The 12649-nt window shown below is 42.4% G+C and overlaps 1 protein-coding gene across 3 annotated transcripts in view; it reads left to right on the plus strand.

Moving 5' to 3' along the window:
- Positions 1-12649, plus strand: part of FYN (FYN proto-oncogene, Src family tyrosine kinase) — a 204970-nt gene that overhangs the window by 143159 nt on the left and 49162 nt on the right. For all 3 annotated transcript variants that reach the window (XM_068551230.1, XM_068551228.1, XM_068551229.1), the window contains one exon: positions 11816-12073. In XM_068551230.1, coding sequence (XP_068407331.1) covers positions 11827-12073 — 247 coding nt within the window. In that variant the 5' untranslated portion in view covers positions 11816-11826. The remainder of the gene's footprint in view (positions 1-11815; positions 12074-12649) is intronic.

The raw sequence follows: 12649 nt of genomic DNA on the forward strand, positions 1-12649 counted from the left end.
ACAAGATGGACTTAATTGATATTTGTAGGACATTCCATCCAAAAACAACAGAATACACATTCTTCTCAAGTGCTCATGGAACATTCTCCAGGATAGATCATATCTTGGGTCACAAATCAAGCCTTGGTAAATTTAAGAAAATTGAAATTGTATCAAGTGTCTTTTCCGACCACAACGCTATGAGACTAGATATCAATTACAGGAAAAAATCTGTAAAAAATACAAACACATGGAGGCTAAACAACGCACTGCTTAATAACCAAGAGATCACTGAGGAAATCAGAAAATACCTAGAAACAAATGACAATGAAAACACGATGGCCCAAAACCTATGGGATGCAGCAAAAGCACTTCTAAAAGGGAAGTTTATAGCAATACAATCCTACCTTAAGAAACAAGAAACATCTCAAATAAACAACCTAACCTTACACCTAAAGCAATTAGAGAAAGAAGAACAAAAAAACCCCAAAGTTAGCAGAAGGAAAGAAATCATAAAGATCAGATCAGAAATAAATGAAAAAGAAATGAAGGAAACGATAGCAAAGATCAATAAAACTAGAAGCTGGTTCTTTGAGAAGATAAACAAAATTGATAAACCATTAGCCAAACTCATCACGAAAAAAAGGGAGAAGACTCAAATCAATAGAATTAGAAATGAAATACAGAACAATTGACACTGCAGAAATACGAAGGATCATGAGAGATTACTACAAGCAACTATATGCCAATAAAATGGACAACCTGGAAGAAATGGACAAATTCTTAGAAATGCACAACCTGCCGGGACTGAACCAGGAAGAAATAGAAAATATGAACAGACCAATCACAAGCACTGAAATTGAAACTGTGATTAAAAATCTTCCAACAGGCAAAAGCCCAGGACCAGATGGCTTCACAGGTGAATTCTATCAAACATTTAGAGAAGAGCTAACACCTATCCTTCTCAAACTCTTCCAAAAATGTAGCAGAGGGAGGAGCACTCCCAAGCTCATTCTACAAGGCCACCATCACCCTGATACCAAAACCAGACAAAGATGTCACAAAGAAAGAAAACTACCGGCCAATATCACTGATGAGCATAGATGCAAAAATCCTCAACAAAATACTAGCAAACAGAATCCAACAGCACATTAAAAGGATCATACACCATGATCAAGTTGGGTTTATCCCAGGAATGCAAGGATTCTTCAATATATGCAAATCAATCAGTGTGATACACCATATTAACAAATTGAAGGAGAAAAACCATATGATCATCTCAATAGATGCAGCGAAAGCTTTCGACAAAGTTCAACACCCATTTATGATAAAAACCCTCCAGAAAGTAGGCATAGAGGGAACGTTCCTCAACATAATAAAGGCCATGTATGACAAACCTACAGCCAACATCGTCCTCAATGGTGAAAAACTGAAACCATTTCCACTAAGATCAGGAACAAGACACGGTTGCCCACTCTCACCACTATTATTCAACACAATTTTGGAAGTTTTAGCCACAGCAATCAGAGAAGAAAGAGAAATAAAAGGAATACAAATCGGGAAAGAAAAAGTAAAGCTGTCACTGTTTGCAGATGACATGATACTATACATAGAGAATCCTAAAGCTGCTACCAGAAAACTACTAGAGCTAATCAATGAATTTGGTAAAGTAGCAGATACAAAATTAATGCACAGAAATCTCTTGCATTCCTATACACTAATGATGAAAAATCTGAAAGTGAAATTAAGAAAACACTCCCATTTACCATGGCAACAAAAAGAATAAAATATCTAGGAATAAACCTACCTAAAGAGACAAAAAACCTGTATGCAGAAAATTATAAGACACTGATGAAAGAAATTAAAGGTGATACAAACAGATGGAGAGATATACCATGTTCTTGGAAGAATCAACATTGTGAAAATGACTCTACTACCCAAAAAATCTACAGATTCAGTGCAATCCCTATCAAACTACCACTGGCATTCTTCACAGAACTAGAACAAAAAATTTCACAATTTGTATAGAAACACAAAAAACCCTGAATAGCCAAAGCAATTTTGAGAAAGAAAAACGGAGCTGGAGGAATCAGGCTCCTGGACTTCATACTATACTACAAAGCTACAGTAATCAAGACAGTATGGTACTGGCACAAAAACAGAAATATAGATCAATGGAACAGGATAGAAAGCCCAGAGATAAACCCATGCACATATGGTCACCTTATCTTTGATAAAGGAGGCAAGAATATACAATGGAGAAAAGACAGCCTCTTCAATAAGTGGTGCTTGGAAAACTGGACAGCTACATGTAAAAGAATGAAATTAGAACACTCCCTAACACCATACACAAAAATAAACTCAAAATGGATTAAAGACCTAAGTGTAAGGCCAGACACTATAAAACTCTTAGAGGAAAACATAGGCTGAACACTCTATGACATAAATCACAGCAAGATCCTTTTTGACCCACCTCCTAGAGAAATGGAAATAAAAACACAAATAAACAAATGGGACCTAATGAAACTTCAAAGCTTTTGCACAGCAAAGGAAACCATAAACAAGACGAGAAGACATTCCTCAGAATGGGAGAAAATATTTGCAAACGAAGCAACTGACAAAGGACTAATCTTCAAAATTTACAAGCAGCTCATGCAGCTCAATATCAAGAAAACAAACAACCCAATCAAAAAATGGGCAGAAGGGCTTCCCTGGTGGCGCAGTGGTTGAGAATCTGCCTGCCAATGCAGGGGACGCGGGTTCGAGCCCTGGTCTGGGAAGATCCCACATGCCGCGGAGCAACTAGGTCCATGAGCCACAATTACTGAGCCTGCGCGTCTGGAGCCTGTGCTCGGCAACGAGAGGCCGTGATAGTGAGAGGCCCACGCACCGCGATGAAGAGTGGCCCCCGCACCGCGATGAAGAGTGGCCCTCGCTTGCCACAACTAGAGAAAGCCCTCGCACAGAAACGAAGATCCAACACAGCTATACATACATACATACATACATACATACATACATACATACATAAAAAGAATGTAAGCAGACAAGAATAGCATTAAAAAAAAAAAAAAAAGGGCAGAAGACCTAAATAGACATTTCTCCAAAGAAGATATACAGACTGCCAACAAACACATGAAAGAATGCTCAACATCATTAATCATTAGAGAAATGCAAATCAAAACTACATTGAGATATCATCTCACACCGGTCAGAATGGCCATCATCAAAAAATCTAGAAACAATAAATGCTGGAGAGGGTGTGGAGAAAAGGGAACCCTCTTGCACTGTTGGTGGGAATGTAAATTGATACAGCCACTATGGAGAACAGTATGGAGGTTCCTTAAAAAACTAAAAATAGAACTACCCTACGACCCAGCAATCCCACTACTGGGCATATACCCTGAGAAAACCATAATTCAGAAAGAGTCATATACCAGTATATTCATTGCAGCTCTATTTCCAATAGCCAGGACATGGAAGCAACCTAAGTGTCCATCAACAGATGAATGGATAAAGACGATGTGGCACATATATACAATGGAATATTACTCAGCCATAAAAAGAAATGAAATTGAGTTATTTGTAGTGAGGTGGTTGGACCTAGAGTCTGTCACACAGAGTGAAGTAAGTCAGAAAGAGAAAAACAAATACCGTATGCTAACACATATATATGGAATCTAAAAAAAATATATATATATATGGTCATTGCAGAACCTAGGGGCAAGACGAGAATAAAGACACAGACCTACTAGACTTGAGGATATGGGGAGAGGGAATGGTAAGCCGGGACAAAGTGAGAGAGTGGCATGGACATATATACACTACCAAATGTAAAATAGATAGCTAGTGGGAAGCAGCCACATAGCACAGGGAGATCAGCTCGGTGTTTTGTGACCACCTAGAGGTGTGGGATAGGGAAGGTGGGAGGGAGGGAGATGCAAGAGGGAAGAGATATGGGGACACATGTATATGTATAACTGATTCACTTTGTTATAAAGCAGAAACTAACACACCATTGTAAAGCAATTATACCCCAATAAAGATGTTAAAAATAAAATAAAATACTCAGAATAGGCAAATCCACAGAGACATAAAGTAGATTCGTGGTTGCCAGGGGCTAGGCTGAGAATGTGATGGGAAGTAACTGCTTCATGGGTACAGGTTTCTTTTGGGGTGATGAAAATGTTCTGGAAATAGATAGTGGTAATGGTTTCCTTTGCAAATATATTTAAAAACACTAAACTGTATACTTTAAGAGGGTGATTTTATGCAATATGAATTATATCTCAATAAAAATAGATAAAATTTTAAAATGCTAACCACAAGGAACTTTTCTAAGGTCCAAAAAGGGGTGGGGGAAGGCCTGAAGAACAATCAGTGCTCTAATTCTTTCTGAACCCTTTGTTTGGCATAGACAGTTAAAATACATCTTTATTTTTTATCACCATTTCACTCTTGTCTTAACCTTGACATCCAAAGTGAAGTGAATGTAAGAAGAAAATGTTCTTCGCTCCTTTTGGAGCATTTCCACAGTTTGGTATTAAAACCTCATTTGCCCACTTGGGTTTGGGACTGGTTCCAGTAGTTAGTTGACTGCAGTGTTAAATCTCACCATTGGGGTTTGATGCTTCCACTTCTTTTTTATTAGGTGCTTGTGGGTCCCTGGGCATTGGGGAACAGAAGGGTGTACAGAGGGAAAGAGAACTGCCGGAGCGTGAGCTGCTGCCTTGCAGCCTGGGGGTCATTTGAACAGGAGAAGCCGGAGAGTGGAAGCCAACAAATATTCTAGGTGCCAGGAATGTGGCTTTTTCTTAAAGTAATGTGACATTTTAAGAGTGATTTCTATTAGTTCAGTTCCCTTGCTGTGCGGTATGGAACAAGGTCCATTCTCCTCACCCTCCAGAGGGTCTTTGCAAAGCCATGTGTAAATGATCGAATGGGTCCAACTCCACTTCTTACTATTTCTGAAGCAAAGTTTTGACTTGATTTTTAAATAGGCTCCGGTTCTCCCATTGTTGCATGTGGCTAGTGTCTACGTTGTAGATACTCCTGCTTTTACATCAGCCTTCTTACCCCAAAGGTATAATATTTTATCACCTGTGTTTGTGGGGGGCTCTCCCTCTCAGGGCTCCACCAAGAGTAGAAATCTGTTATTTTTATGCTTGGAGGAAGCATTACATGTATAGCTCAGTTTATGCAGTAAATGTGTTTCAGAAAGTTTATATGATATAAAGCACATCATGTTTTCAGTGCAGTAGGACAGCTCACTTTTACACCAAGGAACCCAGTACTAACTTCTTCGTGGTGTATATACATACCCCGCCACATCTAGGAAGTATCAGGAAACTAAGGGCTGCTTTAATGGCATTGGCTAAACGTTCATTAAGATGCCAAACCACATCAGGGAAGCTGGTGACTCACCACACCTGGTGTGGTCCCAGCACCCCTGCAGAGTCCACTGTCTTAGGGGGTGGGCCGTGAATGTGGGGCAGTGGGGCCCAGTTCCCGAAATCAGGGCCTTCGTTAGTCATGCACATGAGGTTGGGTTCTTCGGAGTCAGGGGACTTCTCCACCGGTCTCTCCCTCCACACCTCCTACCCTCGCACCCACACCCTTGTGTGGACTAGCCAGGATTCCATGGGGCAGGAGGCAAGGCTAGTGTAGAGGCCCCACGTGCTGGCCGTGAAATCAGTCTGTCTGGCTCCAAATCCCATCTCCACCCCTGACTGAGCTGTGAACAAATTCCCAAACCTCTCTGTTTCTCCGTTGTAAAATGAGGGGAAATAGCAATCCCACGTCTTAGGACTGTCATGAGAATTTAGTGAGACAACATGTTCCAGTACATAGCACAGCGCCTGGCTTGCAGTGAGCCTTCATTTGATATTGGTCATCACTGCTGAGATTGGAGCCTTCATCTCCGTGGTGCCCCATCCCACCAAAAGATGTTTTTGTTTTCTATTGCTGTGTAACAAATTATGACAAACTTAGTGACTTAAACAACACCCATTTATCAGCTCACAGTTCTGAGTCACAGGTCTGGGCACAGTGTGGCTGGGCTCTCACACAAGGCTGAATTCAGTGTATTGACTGACAGCGTTCTCATCTGGAAGCTTAACTAGGGAAGAATTCATTTCCAGATTTCTTTGGGTTCTTGACCCAACTCAGTTCCTTGTGGTTGTAGGACTGAGGTCTCTGTTTCTTTGCTTTCTGCCAGCTGGGAGCTGTTCTCAGCTCCTAGAGACCACCCACATAGCCCCCTCTGTCTTCAAAGCCAGCAGTGGAGACTCTCCCTCCCATGGAATGCCTCTCACACTTTGAATCTGCTTCTCCAGAAAGAGCCTATCCCTTTCAAGGGCTCACCTCATGAGGTCAGGTCCATCTAGGATAATCCCTCTTCTGTTAAAGTCAACTGTGCCAAAGAAGATAACGTAATCACAGGAGCGATGATCCCATCATCCACAAGTCCCAGGGATTATCCAGGGCTTATCCACCGGAGGTGGGAATCTTGGGCACACCTTAGAGATCTGCCTACCGCACCACCTTTTCAGCAAGGCACGTACTTCACGCCTTCCTTCCAGTTGGCAGCAAAAAGAGGATTTTCCCTCACTGGCAGAGTCCTGTGTGCTCTTTTTTCATAGCTGAGCTGGACCCAGCACCAATGCTGTGCGTGGTTCAGGCCTCAAGTATTTACATCTCTCAAGTGTCATCCCAGCTGCGACCTTTTCCCTGCTTCAGGGCCTTGGGGAGCGTTTGTGCTTCAAAGAGGGTCCAGCCTGCTTTCTCTCCAGTCATCCCTGGCACCTCTGCCCTGGCTGTCCCCAGAAGACAGCACTGCCCACACTCCCTGTGGGGTGTCAGGACCCAGGGTCCCACAAAGAGAAAAGCCACATTGTAAAGGACTGAAAACGCTAAAACATTGGGGTGACACATGCTGTGTCCCAACTACCATTGCTACCAATGAGGCCCTCCTCTGTCTCTAAATGTCCTGCTTCTGGTAGTTATGTAGGGAAAATTAAGGAAAGCCTTCCCTAGACTTTCAAGGGATTAGTTTTCCCTATCGAGAACATAGCAAAATACCTCAGGTTGACTCTTGTGGGTATTTCTGGTTTTACAAGGATCAAGAGTCCCCTGCCATGAAACTTCTGTGCTGAAGTCAACGCATTTCTGATGTGTCTCTGCCACATCTTATCCTTTTGCCTCATGCTATTACTATTGACTGGAAAAGGGTGTTTGCTCGTTAAACTGCTAGTTTTTGCTTTTCTCCCAGAGAAGTGTGTGAAACTGTGCAGTCTATCTACAGTTAGCTTTCAATACTTTTCCAGCTGTCCCCATCTGGGTTGCTTGTGTTTGGTTTCTAGGTTCTTAGTTCAGTTGCCTTTCTCGTTCTTTTCCTTTCACCATCACTCTCCAGAGTCTGGGCTGTTGGGAGCAATGATGCCACTTATGCTTGAGGGCTCTTCGCTTCTCCACACCCACCTAGGCTGGTGTCTGAGGCATCGTGCTTACACTGCTGAGGTTAAAGTTATTTGTTGTCAGTTTCACCTTCTTCCTCCTGCCATCCCATTTATGTGTCTCAAGAGAAAGTAATTTGCCTTTGCAGAAGACTGCCAGTGGCCTTTTTCCTTTTCTGGTACCTAGCTCTCGCACACGCCTGAAATCTCACAAGTCCTGTGATGTTATAACCTGGGCATACAGGTGTTGCTTTATTGATTGGCATATGAGGAAATGTGAGCGTATCTGTGTTTAATGTGCATCTAGCAGATCAGACTGGGGTCTGTGGCATCGGAGGAGGGAATGTACGTTCGACCAGACTCATTCTGGATCGAAGTAGCCTATGCCCAGAGTAGCAGATAGATTCCATCCTTCATGTCAGCTTCTGTCACCCACTCAAGGGCTATGTGAAGAAGGATTCTGAGGCCACACGTGGTGTAGCACCAGAAGGTGCTGTGATGGATTGATGACGTCCATCATGCATGCTCACAGGAAGGGGACGTGGCAATCCTTGAATGATTCTCTCTTTGGCAATTTCTGCCCGAGTTGCTTAATGCTCTTGTGTCACATATGAGAAAATTAAGGAAATTTTAAGTAAATCAGGTTTTACTTACATAGTAGAAACAGAGCCCTTCCATTTACAGAAGAATTGGAGAATAGGGGGCTTCACCACAAGAACAGGATCCTGCTGGTCAAAGTGCTGTGCATCAGTTTTTCTAGGCATAGCAAAGCACAGAGGACTATGGTCATGAGGTCATGATATATGATTTACTGATCAGAGTACCTCCAGGGCCCCACTTTCAAGTGGCATTATTCAGCGTTTCCCAGTGCCCCACAGATCTTGAGCAAATGTATTAGTGCATTATATGCTCATGATGGACCCACAGCGCGGGCCATAAAAGCCACACCACAGAACTGTACGTAATAAGGATGTTTTTATTTTAACCCGAATGCTCAGAACTTTGCTTCGTGGCAAGGAGCCCGAAGTCACACTGAGTACAACTCATATGGCATCTTCTGATTCTTTCATCAGGAAATGGTTACTCTGACCGGCTCAAGTGGGAGGAAGAAGACCACAAGTTCTTATACAAATATTTTCATTGTGATTAAGTTTTAATGACCGAGCCCACATTTACTGATTTATTTCATTTTCTTCATGTTTGTCAATGAAGTGAAGAGAGTACACAAGATCTGTGCAGAAACATTCCTTACTCAAAATTGTAAACACACGAAGTGGTATAAAAGAGAATTGTTTTCTCTAAAATGATTCTGATAGAGTTTGGGGTTTTTGCATTTAATCATTTAACACATATTTATTGAGCTTCTACTGTGTTCCAGGCACTGTTCTGGACACTGGAGATGCAATGATGGAACAAAAACTGAAAAGTAATCGCTGCCTCCAAGGAGCTTACTATTTGTTTCCTTCCGTTATTTCATAGAATTATATAAAAGCTGTTAGACATTTATTACAGTGGTAATACTTTTTTTAGTAGATTTTTGAAAGATTTTTTTTTTTCTTAGTTTGGTTAGATGTAGGGTCCTGTTTTCAGTAAGTTTCTGATGTAGGGTTTTGTTTTGATGGAATTGGAAGACTAGTTTGTACTGAGAGTTCTCATTGGTTTTAGATTCTTTCCTCTATCACAAGGAACAAACTTCTAGAGAAAAAAAACAGAGCATTTTATGTCAATTCTTTAAATTGCCTTTTTCTCCCTAGCATGCCCATTCTCCTAAGGAAGGCAATCACATGCATATAAGGGAAACAGCACTTATACTGTTTCAAAGATATAGCTATAATTCTTTTCCTCTTCATAAATCAGGATTTCTTGACCTTGACACATTTACGTTCGGGGCAAGGTAATTCTTGGTAGTTAGAGGCTGTCCTGTTCATTATAGGATGTTTAGCAGCATCCTTGGCCTCTTGCCACCGGGTGCCAGCAGTACCCCTTACCCTCAAGCTGTGACAACCAAATATGTCCCTTGGTCATAGACAGCGAAGTCACCCCCAGCTGAGAACCACTGACGTAAATGATGTGATTCTGTGATTCAGGTCTCACATCCTCTAACTAAAGCAGATCAGTGAAATTCCTGAAAAGAGTACCTGGGGCAAGCAGTGTCTTCTGTTGGCCTTTGTAGACGCTCAGGACAGTGTTCCGCCAGGGAAGAGTTAATGTAAAGTGAGCAAGATATTTACCAGTCTTATGAAGCGACACCAACAACAAATGATGAAACTCCTTCAGTCAGTCATGCCTTGGAGATATGTTGCATTTCCTATTGGAAACTTGTTAAAATCATATTCATTTACCGTAAGTTAGAGAGCCTGTTGGACACAGTACACTGTAAGTTAATCTGGAATGATTTACGCGTAAATGTGTTCCAGATTTGGTGAGCTCAGCTCAAGCAGCAGGCGGCTCGTTTCCAAACATTTCCATTCTCAGCTAACGACATTAAATTCAGTAAGTATTTATTGAAACATGTAATGTGAGAGGGCTTTAAACAGTCTGATGTTGCTTCCATGACCCCGGCCAGCAGGAAAGCAGTGCTCTGAACAGTACCTCCCGAGAGTCTCTGTATCTGACGTGGCACCCCCATTTTGGTTTGCAAGATATATAGAGAAACTGGCTCTTTTCATTTCCCTTCACCGCCTCAAGTCCCTTCCCATCCTGTACCAGCTGTGTCCTCCCCAGTGAATACATGTAATTACACATGATGTCATGTATTTCTTATTTGGTTCTTTGGTCCCAAATGGGCCACTTTTCAGAATTTTGGCAGGGACATCCGTTGCATGTCCTACCTCCCTGCTGTCAGCTGGACAGGGTATTACAGGACATTGCAGTCCAAAGTGGGGTCATTTAACCAACTCACCTTCCATTTTTGAATCTTCTTCACTTCTCACACATGCCAATAGATTCAAAATACAGGGCACACTGCTGATAAAAATTCTTGGAAGAAGAGTTGGCCTTGATGCAGAGAGAAAGAAAGGGTGAAAGAGAAACAGTGGGCTAGAGAATCTTCACTCATTCAATTGCTCTTTATTGAGCACCTGCTATGTGCCAGGCATTGGCAATATAGCTATGACAAAAATGGACAGAGCCCTGCTTTCCTGGAACTCGCAGTCTATTGAGCAATGAGACAAGTGGACAGGCCATGTTTTAATATGGCGCAATAGATGCCATAATGAGGGAAGTCAAGATATCATGGGAGCACTTAGGAAGAGCACCACCCCAGCCTGGGGGATGGCAGGGAAATCAGAGAAGGTTTTGCAGAGGAAGTGGTGTCTTGACTGAGACATGAAGGATATATTGTGTATCAAAGAGGAGGGGGCAAAAAGTGTTCAAAGCCATGTTCCAAAGACGAAAGGTGAGTGGGAAAAATAGAACCTTTGACGAACTGAGAAGTTAGGCAAGTTTGGATAGTAGAGTGTGAGACAGGAAGATTGAAAAGTAAGCAAAGAGGAGCCACTAAGGATGTGCTTCAGGATTCTGACTTGAACACCTTGGTGGTGCCATTTACTGAGATCAGCGCAGAAGTAGGTTTGGTTTGAAGGAGGCTGGGGTGACAATGACTCAAGTTTGAATTCACCACTAATTCTAGAACATGGGAATGAGTTTTTAAATGTTTCTGAAAGATGTCAAAAGCTAATGGAAATTTGAAAAGTTAATTAGCAGATTTAAATGATTTTGTTACTGTAGGCTATCATGACATCCTGCAAATATACTCAGACCTCTTAGTTTCTGCCAATTGTATTTTTTTCATCCAGTAATTATTTCTTAATTTTGATACTTACCATCATCTTATTGCTTAAAATTTACCAAATGTGTGCCTGAAGAATGGGTACCCAGGAATGAAGAAGTACAGTGAGCTGTTTAGGGGCTGTCTTCTGGCTTTTCCAACACTCCTGCACCCTATTCTTTAGATTTCCTTTGCCATGATGGAAGTTTTAATTCTAATATTGCATACACTCATTTTTGAAAGCTTACACTACTTTTTAGGGTGACTAGAGAAAAGCACAAGTTAGTATTATTGGACTTTCTTTAGGCAGGTGTGTGATATTACAGAAGTGTAAGGGTGCAGACCTCATGCGAGGAAAAATGCTGCATGGTGAACATCGTACTCTGTATTGATCCCATTGCCCGGAGCATATGGGGAACAAATGTGATTGTCAAGTGAAAGGCACTGACATTGCTTCCAGCCGTCAACCATAGCCACTGCTTTTCATGCCCCTCTAGGCCTGAAGTATCCAACAGTGAGCTTTATAAATGATTCCTCTTTAATAGTCAAGCAACCCAGCCACTAGGGAGCATCCAAGTTCATGTGCCTCTTTTTGTTTGTTTGTTTTCAACAGGAATTTAGATAATGGGCTGTGTGCAATGTAAGGATAAAGAAGCAACAAAACTGACGGAGGAGAGGGATGGCAGCCTGAACCAGAGCTCCGGGTACCGCTATGGCACAGACCCCACTCCTCAGCACTACCCCAGCTTCGGCGTGACCTCCATCCCAAACTACAACAACTTCCACGCAGCCGGGGGCCAAGGACTCACCGTCTTTGGGGGTGTGAACTCTTCGTCTCATACTGGGACCTTGCGTACGAGAGGAGGAACAGGTCAGGATTCAGCTGCTCTTAAATCTTTTGGCAGTTGAACGTTTGTGCTCCTTTGACTGAGGATTCAACATTTAAGTTTTTAATCACTCTCTGCCTAGCCACTACCAGATAAGGGGCTGTTAAAAATGCTGAAGGTTGATGGACAAATCTAGATGCTGGCAACAGTGGTGCAGGGGACCCCAGTAGCTGCTCTGTGAGAATCCTGCAAGGGTTACGAGAGACAACCTGCTGCTGAGTCACTTGAGGCCAGTGGCTCTCAACCTTGGCTGGCTGGCTCAGAATAACGAGGCAGCTTTTTCAAAATATAGATGCCTGAGCCCCCATCCCAGGTCTTTTACATCAGAAGTCCCAGGACTGGATCTGAGTATGGACGTTTTGAGTTCTCCAAATGTGAAAGCACTCCTTCCCCGCATCCCCCGGTTAAGAGCACTTACAGGGTAGTACCTGCCCTTTCAGCTGCCTAACCTCCAGCCTGCCTGTCACTTCCCAGCTGGTGAGGCCATTTGGCCACATTATTTTTTGGCCATTTGTCTTCATTGATTCCTTCTCTGATGCTCCCATCATCTTCTATATGGC

The sequence above is a fragment of the Eschrichtius robustus genome, chromosome 9 (assembly GCF_028021215.1).
Source record: "Eschrichtius robustus isolate mEscRob2 chromosome 9, mEscRob2.pri, whole genome shotgun sequence".
NCBI classification, from domain to species: Eukaryota; Metazoa; Chordata; class Mammalia; order Artiodactyla; family Eschrichtiidae; genus Eschrichtius; species Eschrichtius robustus.